General features: G+C 39.5%; 1 protein-coding gene across 1 annotated transcript in view; it reads right to left on the bottom strand.

The window, feature by feature from the left end:
* AP3S2 (adaptor related protein complex 3 subunit sigma 2) overlaps positions 1-13,759 on the bottom strand; it is a 49,997-nt gene extending 36,238 nt beyond the window's left edge. Inside the window, exons 1-3 of the mRNA XM_076004751.1 lie at positions 13,489-13,759; positions 9,312-9,403; positions 8,469-8,580 (exon numbers count right to left, since the gene is read on the bottom strand). Of these exons, the coding sequence (XP_075860866.1) occupies positions 8,469-8,580; positions 9,312-9,403; positions 13,489-13,557 (273 nt within the window). The 5' untranslated portion in view covers positions 13,558-13,759. The remainder of the gene's footprint in view (positions 1-8,468; positions 8,581-9,311; positions 9,404-13,488) is intronic.
* Positions 13,760-18,097: the final 4,338 nt, after the last annotated feature.

Below are 18,097 nucleotides of genomic sequence, written 5' to 3'. Positions count from 1 at the left end.
AAGAGTAGAAGTCAAGGTAGAAAGAATAATATTGAAAAACTATGTAGAAGTTTAAGCCAGAGTTCCAGTCTACCTCTCTTGAGAGCAATGGATGCACAGGAAGCTTTAGCTAGCAGATTGGAAAGGGCAAAGAAATTACAACAGCAAGAAAAAAGAAATGTTCACTCCTAAAAAAAGCTTAAAAAAAAAAAAAAAAAAAGAAATGGTTGGGAAAAAAAAAAAAAAGAAATAGCTGCAGTTACTGGAGCTTCTCTTCTCAGATAGCTATGGCAGCTCAAATGGGAGCCCAGCAAGCTAAGGTTTGGCAGAGACCATAGTAGCTGCGCCTAGCTATCTATTATGATATAGCAGCTGGAAATCTGTGTACAAGAGAAAACAAGGCAAGGCAAGAAAGACAGGGCACATCCATATTTCAGTGTGCTGAAATGTGATAAATTGAAAACAAGGACCAAAATGTTCTATATAAGAAATTAGTGGGTCTTAAGAGTGAAATTGGGCTGGCCGCAGTGGCTCACACCTGTAATCCTAGCACTCTGGGAGGTAGAGGTGGGAGGATTGCTTGAGTTCAAGACTTCAAGACCAGCCTGAGTAAGAGCAAGACCCCATTTCTACTAGAAAAAAGGTAGAAAATTAGCTGGGCATCATGGCATGCACCTGTAGTCCCAGCTACCCAGGAAGCTGAGGTAGAAAGATCACTTGAGTCCAGGAGTTTGAGGCTGCAGGCTGCAGTGAGCTATGATGACTCTCCTATACTCCAGCTGGGGTGACAGTGTGAGACTCTGTCTCAAAAAAATAAAAGTGAAGATAAAGCTGGATGTAGCTCAGTTGATAAAGAAAATTATTCAACACTTTGAAAAAACATGAAGAAGTACTGTATTTAGAAATCTAGATTCTAAATATGAAATGGCAAGACCAAAAACCCACACACAAAGAGGAGCAGGATTGGGTTTTACATCTTCAATGTAAGAAATGGATGCAGTTTTAAAAAGATCATACTTTTGAAGTTTGGGACCTTATGGACTTCTTGTTCCAATGTCAGGTCCTTGTTCACCAAACAGCTAGTGTTCTAGCTTGTATGGGTGTTGCACTGAATTTTTTCCTCTCAATTTTTTTATTATGGTAAAATTCACATTAGATTTACCATCTTAATCATTTTTAAGTACACAATTCAGTGGAATTCAATACACTCATAATGTTGTACAACCATCACTACCATCCATGTCCATAACTCTTTTCATCTTGTAAAACTTGTAAAACTCTATATTCATTTGCCTTGACTTTAATTAATTTTTATTTTTCTGAGACAGTGCCTCACTCTATTGGCCTGCATAGAGTGCAGTGGCATCATCATAGCTCATTGCAACCTCAAACTCCTAGGCTCAAGTGATCCTCCTGCCTTAGCCTCCAAGTAGCTAGGACTACAGGTGCATGCCACAATACCCAGCTAACTTTTCTATTTTTAGTAGAGAGGGGGTCTTGCTCTTGCTCAGGCTGGTCTTAAACTCCTGAACTCAAAACGATCCTCCTGCCCCAGCCTCCCAGAGTGCTAGGATTACAGGCATGAGCCACCACACCTGGCCTAACTTTTTAACTTATTGAAAAGTAAGATTTTTTCATAAATATCTGATCAGTGATACAGGGGTTAGTGTTGTAATCACATTAAACTGACTTCCATTAAACTTCAAAGGACCATAGAAAGATAATATTTTTTAGTCCATGAATTCTATTTTGTAAACATATAAAAACTACAGGAAGGATAAAATCTCATATGTGGATTATTTGTTTCTGTTATCTTGTGTACTTTTGTATTTAACTTTATACAGTTACTTTCATCTCTCGAAACATGAAAGAAACATTATGTAGATGTTCTTTAGAAGATCTGGCCATTTGGTACATAATCCAACACAAATAAGCTGGGTGGTGATGATAATAAAAATGGTTTTATCACACAGACAAAAAAGCAATGGCAAAACTATGGAGAACATTTATATACCTTGTAAGCTATAAGCAAAAGATCAGCAGATGTAAAATTAAGAGACCAATGGAGTAGGAGAAAATATATGCAAAAAATATCACAAAAAAAAAGATTAGTGCCCATAAAGTTGGGAAAAAAACCAACACTGACAAACGATTGAAACAAATGAGCCATTTGCCAAGTGCACAAATGCTGTGGTTAGATATTTCCAACTACCAATGGCCAGTAAACACAAAAATATATGCAACCTCATTAATATTCAGGGAAGCTCTAGAGAAAACAATGAATATCCATTTTTTTACCCATCAGATTGGCAAACATGAAAATATTCTTCATATTCAAAAGTCAGTGAGGTTATAGGGAAATAGGCACATTTTTTTTTTTTTTGAGACAGAGTCTTACTCTGTTGCTGGGGCTAGAGTGCCATGGCATCAGCCTAGCTCACAGCAACCTCAAACTCCTGGGCTCAAGCAATCCTTCTGCCTCAGACTCCCCAGTAGCTGGGACTACAGGCATGCGCCACCACGCCTGGCTAATTTTTTCTATATAGTTGGCCAATTAATTTCTTCCTATTTATAGTAGAGATGGGTCTCGCTCTTGCTCAGGCTTGTTTCCAACTCCTGACCTCCAGCAATCCACCCGCCTCGGCCTCCCAGAGTGCTAGGATTACAGGCGTGAGCCACCGCGCCCGGCCTACTTTTGCATTTCTTGACCACTCATTTGTCCTAATAAATTCTGCCTTTACAGATATGCTAATGATATTATACTTGGTTTCCCATCTGATGTATTGATTACTATCTCTAAAACTACTGTCATCTTTGCTAGACTCTTCTCAACAAGGGGAAACCTTATAGCTCCATTTGTTCCAAGTATTCCTTTATGTTTTTCCTTTTTTGAGACAGTCTCACTCTGTTGCCCGGGCTAGAGTGCCATGGCGTCAGCCTAGCTCACAGCAACCTCAAACTCCTGGGCTCAATCAATCCTTCTGCCTCAGCCTCCCGAGTAGCTGAGACTACAGGCATGTACCACCATGACTGGCTAATTTTTTCTATATATTTTTAATTGGTCAATTCATTTCTTTCTATTTTTAATAGAGACAGGGTCTCCCTCTTGCTCAGACTGGTTTCGAACTCCTGACCTTGAGTGATCCTCCCACCTGGGCCTCCCAGAGTGCTAGGATTACAGGCATGAGCCACCGTGGGCCCTATGTTTTTCTTTTAAGATTTTACAGTATTATTGGAATCAATGCCAAGTATTCCATACTAAGTTAATTTCCAAACACTATCCCTTATCACTACTATAAATGAGATTTCTTTAATTATCAATTTTTAGCTGTTTTCACAGAAATAGGAAATTTAATTTTGATGGATTTATCTCATATTCTGCTCATACCATCCATTCATCACTTATTTATTTATTGATTGATTGACTGAGATAGGGTCTTGCTCTATTGCCTGGACTAGAGTGCAGTGGCGTCGTCATAGCTCACTGTAGCCTCCAACTCCTGGGCTCCAGCGATCCTCCTGATTCAGCCTCCAAAGTAGCTGGGACTACAGGCCCACACCACCATGCCTGGCTAATTTTTCTATTTTTTGTAGAGACAGGGTCTCACTCTTGCTCAGACTGCCTCAAGCAATCCTTCTGCTGTGGCTTTCCACAGTGCAATGATTATAGGTGTGAGCTACCAAGCCTGGCCTATTACTGAAAATTTTTAAAAAATATTTTCTAGGTATATAATCAGACCACTTTATTGTGATAACTTATTTCTCTCTCTTCCTTGACTATGTTACTTCTTCATTTCTTTTTGTATCACTTATTACAAATGTTTGTTGAAATCAGAGTAAATGATAAGAGATACCACAATTTTCATGAATGCCTATAGATTTCTCCCAAGATAATAATGGCTCTAGCTCTTGATTTTAAAACTAAAATTGGTTCTGGCCAGGTGTGGTGGCTCACGCCTGTAATCCTAGCTCTCTGGGAAGCCAAGGCAGGTGGATAGAGGCGGGTGGATCGTTTGAGCTCAGGAATTCAAGACCAGCCTGAGCAAGAGCGAGTCCCCATCTCTATTTAAAAAAAAAAAAGAAAAGAAAAATGAAAAACTAAAATTGATTCTTCAAGGAAAAGAGAAAGGAAGATATTTTTCACTGTACAAGATGAGAATCCCAACCCAAAAATTTAAAACACCATGCTCAAAGGAAATGCCCATGGAGAATTTTGAATTTTGAACTTTCAGATTTAAAATAAGTATAATGCAAATATACCAAAATCTGAAAAAGTCCAAAATCCAAAACACTTCTGGTCCCAAGCATTTTGGATAAGAGATATGCCTTTTGAATTCTGAGCCACAGAAATGTATTATTTTTCTTTCTTTCTTTTGATACGTAGTCTCACTCTGTCACCTGACTAGAGTGCAGTGGCATCATCATAGATCACAGCAACCTCAACCTCCTGGGCTCAAGCGATTTTCCTGCCTCAGCCTCCCGAGTAGCTGGGACTACAGGCCTGCACTACCACTGCTGGCTAATTTTTCTATTTTTAGAAAATAGAAAAATTTCGGTTGAACTCCTAAGCTCAAGTGATCCTCCTACCTCAGCCTTCTAGAAAGCTAGGATTACAGGCCGTGAGCCACCACACCTGGCCAAAAATGTATTATTATTATTATTATTTTTTTTTTCTAAGACAGAGTCTCACTCTTTTGCCCTGGCTGGAGTGCCATGGTGTCAGCCTAGCTCACAGCAACCTCAAACTCCTGGGCTCAGGCAATCCTTCTGCCTCAGCTTCCCGAGTAGCTGGGATTACAGGCATGTGCCACCATGCCCGGCTATCTCTATATATTTTTAGTTGGCCAATTAATTTGTTTCTATTTTCAGTAAAGACGGGGTGTCGCTCTTGCTCAGACTGGTTTCGAACTCCTGACCTTGAGCGATCCTTCGCCTTGGCCTCCCAGAGTGCTAGGATTACAGGCGTGAGCCACTGCGCCCAGCCCAAAATGTATTATTTCTACAAAAAATAAAGAGCTTACACTAAATAAATATATATTGTTAATCAAATATAAATGCTTCTTATTCCAATTTAAGAGTATTTATCAGGAATATAATTTGGATTATCACTTCTCTAAGCAACCACTGATAAAATTATGTTAATTTTTCTTACCGCTATAACAGACAGTAAAAATTTTTATTTGTTAAACAGACTTGCATTCTTGGGATAAATACTATTGGAACACAACGAATAATTCTTCTAGTATGCAGTATTCCTGATAAAGAAAGAATTTTAAGACTAAAAAGAATATCTAGTATCTTTGTAGATCAAAAACGTCCAAACACACAGAAGAGCCAAAATGCAACAAAATGCAAAACAAAAACCTTTAAAGCTTAAATGATTTCTTTAAGGGCACACTGCTTATTAACAGGTGAGTCCAAAAAAGAGCTGGGTCTCATGACTTCTTGGTGCAATTGACTACTGGATACTAATATGCAATATTCCAGTAACATTTTCTGTTTTTAGAGTTGAGTTTCTGGATGATAATCAATTTATCCCATAGAATACAATTAAAAAGTATGATTTTTTTGTTCTAAGTTTAAAAAATAACTTAATGTAATATAAAGGATAATCACTTCTCTAATGATAAAATTATATTAGTTTTTCTTACTGCTATAATAGACTGTAAAAATTTTTCTTTGTTAAACTGACTTGCATTCTTGAGATAAGTACTACTTGAACGCAATGCATAATTTTTCTAGTATGCAGTATTCCTGATAGAGAATCTTAGGGCTAAAAAGAATATCTAGTATTTTTGTGGATCAAAAACATCCAAACACACAGAAGAGATAGAGAAAGAAAGATACTAGATATTCTCTATTGTACTTCGACATCTTTTTTTTCTTTTTTTGAGACAGGGCCTTGCTCTGCCACCCAGGCTAGGGTGCAGTGGCCCAATAACAGCTTACTGCAACTGGTGACTCCTGGGATCAAGTAATCCTCCAATCCTCTAGCATAAGCCTCCTGAGTAGCTGGGGTTATAGGTGTGGGCCACTACACCCAGCTAATTTTTGTTTGTTTTGTTTTTTGCAGAGATTGGGGAGGTAGGGGGAATCTCCCTATGTCACCCAGGGTAGTCTCAAATTCCTTGCCTCAAGCGATCCTCTTGCCTTGGCCTCCCAAAGCACTGGGATTACAGGTGGTAAGCCACTGTGCCCAGCCATACTTCAACTTTTTTTTTTTAATTCTATTATGAGCCCATTAGGGAGTCAGTTCTTTTCTCTTTCTTTCTTTCTTTTTTTGAAACATTTCTTATTTCATCCTAATACTAGATTATTTCATTGCTTTTTTGTTGATCTCTTTGGGCATTTATTGTTATAGTCAGCTATTTCAAATACATTGATAATATAACTCTGCATATTGTCTCTTAAAAACCATGGTTTCTATTTCTGACTTTTATCTTTTATCAATTATGCCAATTACTTATTGATTTTTATTGTATTTTCAAAGCTCAAACCTTTTAGTTCCTATTATTTTTACATTTTACTTCTCTGATCTTCCCAAATCCAATGCACACTATTTAATAAATGTCCATTAAATTATAAAGTTTGGTATCCCTTTTTGTCTTGTTAATATGAATCTCTAAAGTCTATTTCCTTTAATACATGCATCCCAATTTTTAAGATACATTATCACTATATTTTCATTTTCAAATATATTCTTATTATATGCACATTTCTACAGCTTGCTGTAGTCTACAATACTATAAGGTACATCTCACATTTGAATTCTACAATCTAATATTTCTATTTTCAGACAGTGGATCCATGACTCAAACCCAGGTTTTCTGATGTTAGATCTTGTGCTTTTTCTATTATGCTATGCTAACTTTCAATGTCCAATCTGACTCAAGTGTTAAGTAAGCATTTAAAAATTATCTCAGATGTTCTCACTTATAAGCGGGAGCTATGCTATAGGTATGCAGGGGCATACAGAGTGGTACAACGGACAATGGAGACTGCTTCTGAGTCTCCTGCCTTCTGCAGGAGAGAGAGAAGGGAATGAGGGACGAAAAATCATCTACTGGGTGCAATGTAAACTAAAAACCCAGACATCACCGCTATACAATTCATCCATGTAACCAAAACCTACTTGTATCCCTAAATCTATGGAAATAAAAAAATATATATATAAAAAAGAAAACCTAAAGAAAAATCTCAGAAATGAATCTTTTATTAGATGTTTTCATCATTTGTTTATTCAGACTTTTATGTATAAGTGAACATGATATTAAATTTTTAATTAATTATCTTAATAATTTTCCAAATGTGAATGGGTATAAACACATAAAATAAATAAATAAATAAAATTTAAAAGTCGCTATGTCCATGTAGAACATCACTTTTTATAAGAGTCTGGTGAATTAAAAATAAAAATATATATTCAAAATTTCCATTTATTTGTTCCTAGGTATATTAAATTAGCTTCTTTAATTTTACCTTAACAAAATAAATATAATTGTAAGCATGTAAAGTTTACATTTTATAGCTAGAGAATTTTCTTTTCCACAACTGTTGTCAATTAAGTTTTCAACGTAAGCTTCTATCTGAGTACTTTCTACCTATGGGGCTTATTCAACTCATTTAAAAAAGCCCACCTAAAAATCTCATGGATAAATGAAGGAATTGTATTAAATGAATGGTTCCCAAGCAAGAGTCTTTACACATCTCAATTTCTTTCTTTTTTTTTTTTTTTGGGGACAGAGTCTCACTTTGTTGCCCAGGCTAGAGTGAGTGCCTTGGCATCAGCCTAGCTCACAGCAACCTCAAACTCCTGGGCTCAAGCAATCCTACTGCCTCAGCCTCCCGAGTAGCTGGGACTACAGGCATGCACCACCATGCCCGGCTAATTTTTTCTATATATATTTTAGTTTGCCAATTAATTTCTTTCTATTTATAGTAGAGACGGGGTCTTGCTCTTGCTCAGGCTGGTTTTGAACTCCTGACCTCAAGCAATCCGCCTGCCTCGGCCTCCCAGAGGGCTAGGATTACAGGCGTGGGCCACCACGCCCAGCCTACACATCTCAGTTTCTATGAAAATAGGAAAACAATCTTGTACAACTTCTAATTTTCAAAGAGCCTAACAAAATTCATGTTTACTTACATCAAGGTTGCATAGACTTACTAAAACATCAAGTTTCTTTGCTTTAGGCCAGAGTTATAAGTGAAAATAAAAAAAGTATAAATTTTTAAATGTCATTTGACTTAATAGTTGAAAAAAAATTCAAGACATGAAAACCAAGGGCAGTGCAAAGGCTGGGTAGAAACCAATAAATCCAAAAGCTCTGAGAGGACAGCTCAGGAGCTTTCCCAGAGCACCATCTGGTGGACATCTGGCAATTTTCACCAATATCAATAAGGAGACTAACGCAAGAATCTATAGGTTGGTTACTCAAAAATCCTGTGCCAGCTCTCTAAAGTTGCTGCCATCATTAGCTGACTACACGTACCTGGATGAGGTCCAAGATCCCAAGTTCACTTTCTGACGAATCCACACAAAATACAAAGTAGAGGGTAGCATAGTGTCGGTAAATCAGTTTGTAGTCAGAGCCACCAATCAAACTGTGGAAGATGGGAAACATTTAAATGCTTATATCTTAGACTTATGTGTCACCCAGGCGAGTCCAGTGGCATGATCATAGCTTATTGCAACTTCAAACCCCTGGGCTCAAGGAATCCTCCTGCCTCAGCTTCCCGAGTAGCCAGAACAACAGACACAAGCCACCATGCTTAGCTAAATTTTAAATTTTTTTTGGTAGAGATGAGGTCTCCCTATGTTGCCCAGGCTGATCTTGAACTCCTGGCCTCAAGCAATCCTCCTGCTTCAGCCTCCCAAAGTGCTAGGATTACAGGTGTGAGCCACCATACCTGGCCATAGATGCCTGTATCTTAATTAAACACATCAAAGAGCAACCTTATGCCAAAAAATGAAAAAGGGCTCAATAGAAAGGGGAAAGCCAAATGCTAGACGCAGGCCATTTCTACCAAGTGAATGGCAACCAAGTTTGGCATAGGTACCTAAAGCCACCTTACCTCAAATTTTCTGCTGCCTATTCTCCCAAGGCCCAACATCTAAATATTGATATTTAGATACTACTCATCAGATATTACTCATATCTGAAGCACAATAATTCAGCGGCTTCCCACAGAGAATCAGGTCTCTCCCTGAGCAGATCATGCTAAGACTAGTTCAACTTGCATCAGGCACCCACTTGACACTGTCAGAGAAGCAATAATGATGAAGGCCGCCCAAAAATGCATATATGGGGAGAAAACTGAAGCTGACAGTTTACCTTCCACCCTCCAAGAAGTTACAAATGTTGTCATCCCGCTTGAGGACTAGATGGAAAGTCTCTCGAACAATCTGCTGTTGAATTTCTTCTGGCTATGGAACAAAAATAAACAAATAAAGTGAATCAGTGGGCAAGTCTGAAAAACTACATCCCATCAAAGGGGATGGACAGGGACAGAAGTGTTTCCAAGCTGGGAATGATGTGAACATTTAGTGCTAATTTCCAAAAAAAGATAAAAATGATGAGAAAAAATAGAGAATGAATCTATGAAAAATGAACAAGACTTTGCTATAGGAATTAAGATAGGGTATATTTACTTAGATATCTAGGTCACTAACCATTACTGTCCTCTAGATAAGCTGATATTTAAACAAGGAAAGGAGAATCAATAAACTCTCATACAAAGTCAAAGAATAACTAGAAGGTCTGATCCTAAAATATTTTGTTTTCCTCCAAAAAATCTATGCCAGGTAAATAATAAATCTTAACAGGTCTAACACTATAAGAAGGTCAGATGTAATCATGTGTATATTTTTAAAAACTGAATCTGACATCTTTTGTATTGGTAATATAGATATTAATACATTCAAGATGCTGTGTTACCAACAAAATATTATTAGGATAGAAAAACTTCTATTTACAGATTAGAATTTGGAACAATCTCAGAGATACAGATAAAATTTCTTCTTTCACTTACTATACACATAAGAAAGATCAAGTCTGATGAATCACTTGAAAACTTACATTTGATTTCTACTTATACATATGAGTTTCATAGTAAGTATGGTAAAAAACGATGATGGGAGATAAAGAAGTCATTAAGACAAAATGTAATTAAAAGCTCTAGACCAGTGCTTCTCAAACCTTAATGTGCAATGAATCAGCTGGTAATGTTGTTAAAATGATTCTGATTTAATAGGACTGGATTAGGTCCTGAGCTTGCAGTTCTAACAAGATCCCAGGTGGTACCAATCCCACTGGTCTCGATAAACAAAGCATAAGAAAACCTTCAGGTTGGACTGCCCTAAGAGACAGAAAATAGATTCAAGTAATTTCAACTCCTTTTTTTCTAAAGCACTGCATTTAGGTTTAAAATAGTTACTTATGTAAAAGGAATAGAGAGAGGGAAAATGTCATTGTGGGGATATTACTTTGAACCAACATGGGTAAGGAATGGCTCTCAGTACTGAATACATGAATGGAAATGTGCTTATCACTGGTCACTATAAACTCAAGTAAATCAATCACTATTTTCCAGGTTTCCATTTAAAGAACACACAAAGCTCACAGATGCCAGGATGCTGTAAAGGATTAACTCTGTAAGGTGAAATACAAAACACACTAAGCATCAGCACTTTTTAAAACTGACAAAAACAGCTTTAGAACTAAAGCTTTTTATCTGACTCTAGGGGGAAGTGACAGCAGTGGTATGAAATGGTGAGGCTACCTACTTTCCAGTTCAATAAAAAGGTAAGCTACCCATTGCTTACATGCCTCAGCAATTTTAATAATCCCTCATATCTTTTTAGTATTCTTCAGTTTTCAAGGTACTTTCATTCATGAACTCATGAGGGTCTTATTAAAATCCTGTGATCTCTAAAGGTATACAATAAGCACATGAAAAGAGGTACAACATCATTAGTCACTATGGAAATAGAAAGCAAAACAAGATACCACTTTATACACACTAATATGCATTTAATCAAAAAGACAGATAACAAATGTTAGTGGGGATGGAAGAAATTGGAACCCTTTTACATTGCTGAAATGTCCATAAATGTAAAATGGTGCAGCCACTTGGAAAATAGTTTGGCAGTTCTTCAAAATATTCACTACAGAATTATCATACGACCCAGCAATTCTACTCCTAGGAATATAACAAGAGAAATGAAAAAATATGTCCACACAAAAACCTGCACAAGAATGTTCACAGCAGCATTACTCAAAAGAGCCAAAAAGCCCAGAGTGGTGGCTTACACCTGATATCTCAGCTACTCAGGAGGCTGAGATGGGAGGATGGCTTAAGCCCAGGAGTTTGAGGCAGCAGTGAGCTATGATTGGGCCACTGCACCTGAGCCTGGATGATGGAGTAACACTGTCTCAAAAAAAAAAAGTAGAAACAGTAACTGATGAAAAGATAATCAAAATGTGGTATATCCATATTACTCAGCAATAAAAAAGAATGATACATGTTACAACATGGACACATCTTGAAAACATTATCATAAGTGAAAGACAGATACAAAAGACCATGTATTTTATGATTCTATTTATATGCAATGCCCAGAATAGGCAAATCTAGAGACAGAAAGTAGCTAAGTGGTGGGGGTGTTAGTAGAGAAATAGGGAGTGTTTGCTAATTGGGGTGAACATTCTTTTAATGTTCTAAAATTGATTGTGGTTATGGTTGCACATCTCTGAGAACATATTAAAAAGCACTGAATTGTACATTTTAAATAGGTGAATTGTGGCTGGGCGCAGTGGCTCAAGCCTGTAATCCTAGCACTCTGGGAGGCCGAGGCGGGCGGATTGCTCGAGGTCAGGAGTTTGAAACCAACTTGAGCAAGAGCCAGACCCCGGCTCTACTATAAATAGAAAGAAATTAATTGGCCAACTAATATATAGAGAAAAAATTAACCAGGCATGGTGGCGCATGCCTGTAGTCCCAGCCACTTGGAGGCTGAGGCAGTAGGATTGCTTGAGCCCAGGAGATTGAGGTTGCTGTGAGCTAGGCTGATGCCAAGGCACTCACTCTAGCCTGGGCAGCAAAGCAAGACTCTATCTCAAAAAAAAAAAAAAAATAGGTGAATTGTATGGTATGTGACCTGTATCTCAATAACCCTATTAAAAAAAACCTGCTGGGGTGGAATTCACACACACCCCCACCCAAATGCAAATACCTACTTAATAAAATGTAAGCAAGCTTTAAAAATCCTATGAAGTGGTAAATTCACTTTTCATTTCCATTTGACAAAAGAGAAAATAGTCTGAAAAAGGTTTATTAACTTGTCGATAAGGAGAGGCAAAGATATAAAATGTAACCAAAATGTTTGTACTCTTTTAATTTCCTAGAAAAAAAAATGTCAATAGATACAAGAGTAGAAAAGGGGAGGCTGAGGCCTGAATGTGTTTTTTGGTCTTTTCTTTTTTGAGACAGTCTCACTCTGTTGCCTGGGCTAGGGTGCCCTGGGGTCAACCTAGCTCACAGCAACCTCAAACTCTTGGGCTCAAGCAATCCTTCTGCCTCAGCCTCCCGTGTAGCTGGGATTACAGGCATGTGCCACCATGCCCGGCTAATTTTTTTCTATATATTTTTAGTTGGCCAATTAATTTCTTTCTATTTTTAGTAGAGACAGGGTCTCGCTCTTGGCTCTTGCTCAGGCTGGTTTCTAACTCCTGACCTTGAGCGATCCTCCCGCCTTGGCCTCACAAGAGAACTAGGATTACAGGCGTGAGCCACCTCGCCTGGCCCTGAATATAAATTTTCTCTCTTTTCCCTCTTCAGTTTCACTTGTCCCCCAAGTGACATTTTCAAAACTAGCCATGAAGAAATAAAAACTTAGGGAGCAGAAGGCAAATAATGATGTTTGTGTTTTACCAGAGGAAGGTTTTTGGAAAATTCAAATCCACAAAATCATTCACTTATTGAGGCCTCACGTGGCAGCATTTATAATTTCTCTCCATTTTCCCACTTTCATTAAACTTTCTTCAACCCTAAAGGGTGAAGGGTATCCAATCCCTGGAATGTCCCATCTAACTATGAAACAAAATAATTCCGAAAAAGAATTTTTCCAGACCCTCTGGATAAAACAAAAACTTCAACCTGAATGTTTCTTCTTCCTCGCAAAACTTTGGTCAACAGCCAAAAACATTAAAGACAGTGGCTTCGATTATTCCATTTCTCAACGAGGCACACTCCCCACCGTCGCTTAAACCTGGTGCCCGAGACCCAAGGGAAAATGTCACAAAATGGCACAGAAATGCTGAGGTCCAGAAAGGGTCCTGGGAGAGCGGGGGCACCGGCCCGCGCCCAGGAAAAGCGGTTAAGTAAGGTGAGGGTCATGCACCGTGCAGGAGCCCGCGGTGGTATGTGGTGCCCGCGCGCGCAGAGGGCCAAGGGGCAGGGAAGCGGGCGCGGGCGCCCTGAAGGGGCATGGCGAAGCCGGGCCGAACTCACGAAATGCTGGTAGAAGCGGACCAGCCGCGGCTTCCCATGATTGTTGAAAACCAGAATCGCCTGAATCATCTTTGCCGGCCACCCTTCGCTCAGCACCAGCTGCTCCCAGAAAGCATCTTCTTCCGCCACAACACAGGCATTTCCGGTGGGTGCGCGGCTAAGAGCGGCACCCCCCGGAAACTCGGTCCCGGCGTCCAGGAGCCCGAGCACCGAAGGGTCCGGCCTCGCCGACTCCCCGGAGAGGGCAGCGGGTTCGCCCGCGGAGGGCAGGCGCGGACGCCAAGGAGGGCCGGCACCTGGGCCAGCGTCGGTGGCCGATCAGAGCCTGGCCAGGATGCGAACCCAACGGCCCAGGGGCCCGGGCCCGGGACAAAGCCGAGCGCTTCGGAAAGGCAGATCCGGAAGCCGACACTTGACCCGCAGGGGAGCTGCCAAGTCGGAGAAGAGGCAGCGGGAGCCCGCCTTCCTCACCTCCCGCACCCACACGTGCAGGCCTGCCTTCGCCCCTGCGTTTGCGGAACCCTCCGCGGTGTGGAGACGCCGGTTAATCTAGCCATTTCTCGGTTAAGGAACATTTAGTTCATTTTTATTTTTCAGTATGACAGACAATGCTGCAGTGAGTTGTACAGCTGTCTCCTCGGGCAGGTGTGCTGTTCCTCCATGGTAGCTGGTGAGCGGTGGAGTTCAGGGATCTTTAGTGCAATCCCATTTAAAAGGTACCGGCGATCCCATATTGGCCACGTTATTGTTTTTGCTTTTTCTTTTAATGACCTAAGTGTGGGTTGAGGTAGAGCACGTCGGTACACCGCAGCTGGAGAGCCGCAAATCTATCCAGAGGACTGTTTGGCACTATGTATCAAAAGCCTTTAAAATACATAACATTAGACCCAGCGTTTCCAGCTCTAGAATTTACAATAAAATGATTACGGGTGTGTGAAAAGATTTAGCCTCAGGAACATACATCTCGGCAGTGTTGTTACAGGAGAAAAATGGGAAACAAAGTAATTATTCCAAAATGAGAAATTGAAATGCATTGTTCTACATGCAGATTAGAAATATTAAACATGCATGTATTTATTAAAAATCATGATGTAGCCGGGCGCGGTGGCTCACGCCTGTAATCCTAGCTCTCTGGGAGGCCGAGGCGGGCGGATTGCTCGAGGTCAGGAGTTCGAAACCAGCCTGAGCAAGAGCGAGACCCCGTCTCTACTATAAATAGAAAGAAATTAATTGGCCAACTAAAAATATATATACAAAAAATTAGCCGGGCATGGTGGCAAATGCCTGTAGTCCCAGCTACTCGGGAGGCTGAGGCAGCAGGATTGCTTGAGCCCAGGAGTTTGAGGTTGCTGTGAGCTAGGCTGACGCCACGGCACTCACTCGAGCCTGGCCAACAAAGCGAGACTCTGTCTCAAAAAAAAAAAAAAAAAAAAAAAAAAAAAAAATCATGATGTGAAAGATTTATTATATAGGGAGATGCTCATGACATCTCTGTTAAGTGAAAAGATTACATAAAGCATGTACAGAAACAACCCACTTTGTACAAGACTGGAAGTAAATACACCAAAATATGCATAATGTACCTGATGGAATGGCAGCGTCAGAGTGTTTGATCGGCACAGGGCAGTGGAACGTGTGTGCACACGGACCTCATTAAAATCCTGGCTCTTTTGACTGCCTGGGGATCTTGGGCGAGTTTCCTCATCTATAGAACAGGCATAATAATGATTTCCTTAACTGGAAAATGATTCTACTTACCACAAAGATAGTTGTTAAAAACACAAAAGGAGTTAATATTTGTGAGTACGTGGAACAGTGAATGCTGCATAATTTAGTGCTATGTAAGTGATTTAAAAGCATCTTTAAGTAGAAGGATTATTGATATTTTTTCTCTCAAATAAACGTTACTTTTGTAGCCAGAGTTTTTAAATAAAAATCTAAAGGCAATTGTATGGAAACTTCACAAAATGTTTCAAATGTTGAGGAGGAATATCAAAGAAAATCCTACAACAATAAGGAAGAGGAACTAGCCCTACCAACTATTAAAACCAGTATGATGGTTCAAATTGTAATTACAGGGAGACTTAGGATTATTATGGATAATTTAGGCATGAAATAATTTTAATATGTGATGTAGGAGACATGATGACAGTGGGAAGGAATTCAGTAAATAACTGGTTAGCAATTTGAAAATTAGCAGGTAAATATAAAAAAACAGATAATAACCAAAATGGAAGAAAATAAAATTGAATATCTAACATCTGAAAAGAGAATATGTATTAGCTTATAAGCACTGAAAATCACAAAAAGTCAACAGATATATCTATATAAAGATTTTAGTTTTGTCTGTAAAAAGAATTCTTTTTTTGAGACAGAGTCTTGCTTTGTTGCCCAGGCTAGAGTGAGTGGTGTGGCGTCAGCCTAGCTCACAGCAACCTCAAACTCCTGGGCTCAAGCGATCCTCCTGCCTCAGCCTCCTGAGTAGCTGGGACTACAGGCATGCACCACCATGCCCGGCTAATTTTTTCTATATATATTAGTTGGCCAATTAATTTCTTTCTATGTATAGTAGAGACGGGGTCTTGCTCTTGCTCAGGCTGGTTTTGAACTCCTGACCTCGAGCAATCCACCCACCTCAGCCTCCCAGAGTGCTAGGATTACAGGCGTGAGCCACGCGCCTGGCCTGAAAAAAGAATTTTTAAAATGGAAAAATTGGTGTTAAAATGTGGCAAATGGTTAAATTAAAATATAAATAACTCTGATAAACCAAAAAGTAAGACCCCTTCCAGTAGATAAATGGGCAAAGTAACTGAGTAACAAGAGGAAATACATCTAGAAAATGAAAAACACTGTTTAATCTCACTATAAATGGGGGTAAAGGCAAATTAAAATATATTAAAGTATTATTTTCACATTCTCAAATAACATGTTTAAAAAATGTTTTCATACCCAATTCTGACAAGGGTAGCATGAAAATGGTTCTCACCTACATTGCTGGTGAAATTATAGTTTAGAACAACCCTTTGGGGAAGCAATTTTGCAGTATAACAAGAACTTTACAAAAGATTCATGGATTCCTAGTCATCTGACTCCTGGGAATCTGTTCTTAAAGAAATAACCCAAAAAGATAGTGTGTGTGTGTGTGTGTGTGTGTGTAGGGGGTGGTTGACAGAACTATATCATTTTCAACATTTTTTGAAACATTAACTGTATTACCTAATGATCAATTTAAGTGTCCAAAAATTGGGCTATGATAGAACTATTCAATGGTAGCCAATCTTAAAAAGTAGTGATTATAATGACTATGAAGCAACATGGAAAGTGATTATGTAACATTAATTGAAAAAGTAATATAAAATTTTATATGTGGGTATAGTATTACAATGACTCTGTGCAGAAATTGCATATTAAAAACCCAAAACACGGCCGGGCGCTGTGGCTCACGCCTGTAATCCTAGCTCTTGGGAGGCCGAGGCGGGCGGATTGCTCAAGGTCAGGAGTTCAAAACTAGCCTGAGCAAGAGCGAGACCCCGTCTCTACTATAAATAGAAAGAAATTAATTGGCAAACTGATATATATATAAAAAATTAGCCGGGCATGGTGGCGCATGCCTGTAGTCCCAGCTACTCGGGAGGCTGAGGCAGGAGGATCACTGGAGCCCAGGAGTTTGAGGTTGCTGTGAGCTAGGCTGACGCCACGGCACTCACTCTAGCCTGGACAACAAAGCGAGACTCTGTCTCAAAAAAAAAAAAAAAAAAAACCCAAAACACTAAAAATTATAAACATGACAGTGAAATTATGAGTCTTTCTTTCCTCTTTAAATATATTTTCGAAGTGCATTGCTATTTATGCAGATTAGTTTAATCCCTCAAAATTTCTTCCTCTATGAATGGAAGTGCAGAGGATTTGCTTGCGTCTATCTGAAGATATAAAATAATTGTCCATTTCCATCATTGGCCCCAGGGATGGGAGGCAAACTCAATGTTGGAGGAAGAATAGAAACTCAGATAGACAGAAGAAAGGGACATCCCAACAAGAGTCCCAGCTGAGCAATGGAGGGGGAAATGGCCAGCCCCTCTGTGGGACCAAGGCAGCCTTTTTAAAACCGGGTTTCTGGCTAGGTGCGGTGGCTCACGCCTGTAATCCTAGCACTCTGGGAGGCCGAGGCGGGCGGATTGCTGAAGGTCAGGAGTTCAAAACCAGCCTGTGCAAGATCGAGACCCTGTCTCTATTATAAATAGAAAGAAATTAATTGGCCAACTAATATATATAGAAAAAATTAGCCGGGCATGGTGGCACATGCCTATAGTCCCAGCTACTCTGGAGGCTGAGGCAGGAGGATCGCTTGAGCCCAGGAGTTTGAGGTTGCTGTGAGCTAGGCTGACGCCACGGCACTCACTCTATCCTGGATGACAGAGCAAGACTCTGTCTCAAAAAAACCAGGTTTCTCAGAACAGCTGTCCCATGAGATGCTCCTCACAAAGAAAGGTTTCTGTGGTCAAAGAAATATGGGAGATATAGAATCATATCATACCCTGTCTTGAAGGGTTAAAATATTAGCATATTAAAAGCTCTGAGAACTTCTACAGAAATGTTTATTGAATCTAAC

The sequence above is a fragment of the Microcebus murinus genome, chromosome 7 (genome assembly GCF_040939455.1).
Source record: "Microcebus murinus isolate Inina chromosome 7, M.murinus_Inina_mat1.0, whole genome shotgun sequence".
In the NCBI taxonomy this organism is placed as follows: Eukaryota; Metazoa; Chordata; class Mammalia; order Primates; family Cheirogaleidae; genus Microcebus; species Microcebus murinus.
This window is presented reverse-complemented; position numbering and strand designations above follow the sequence as displayed.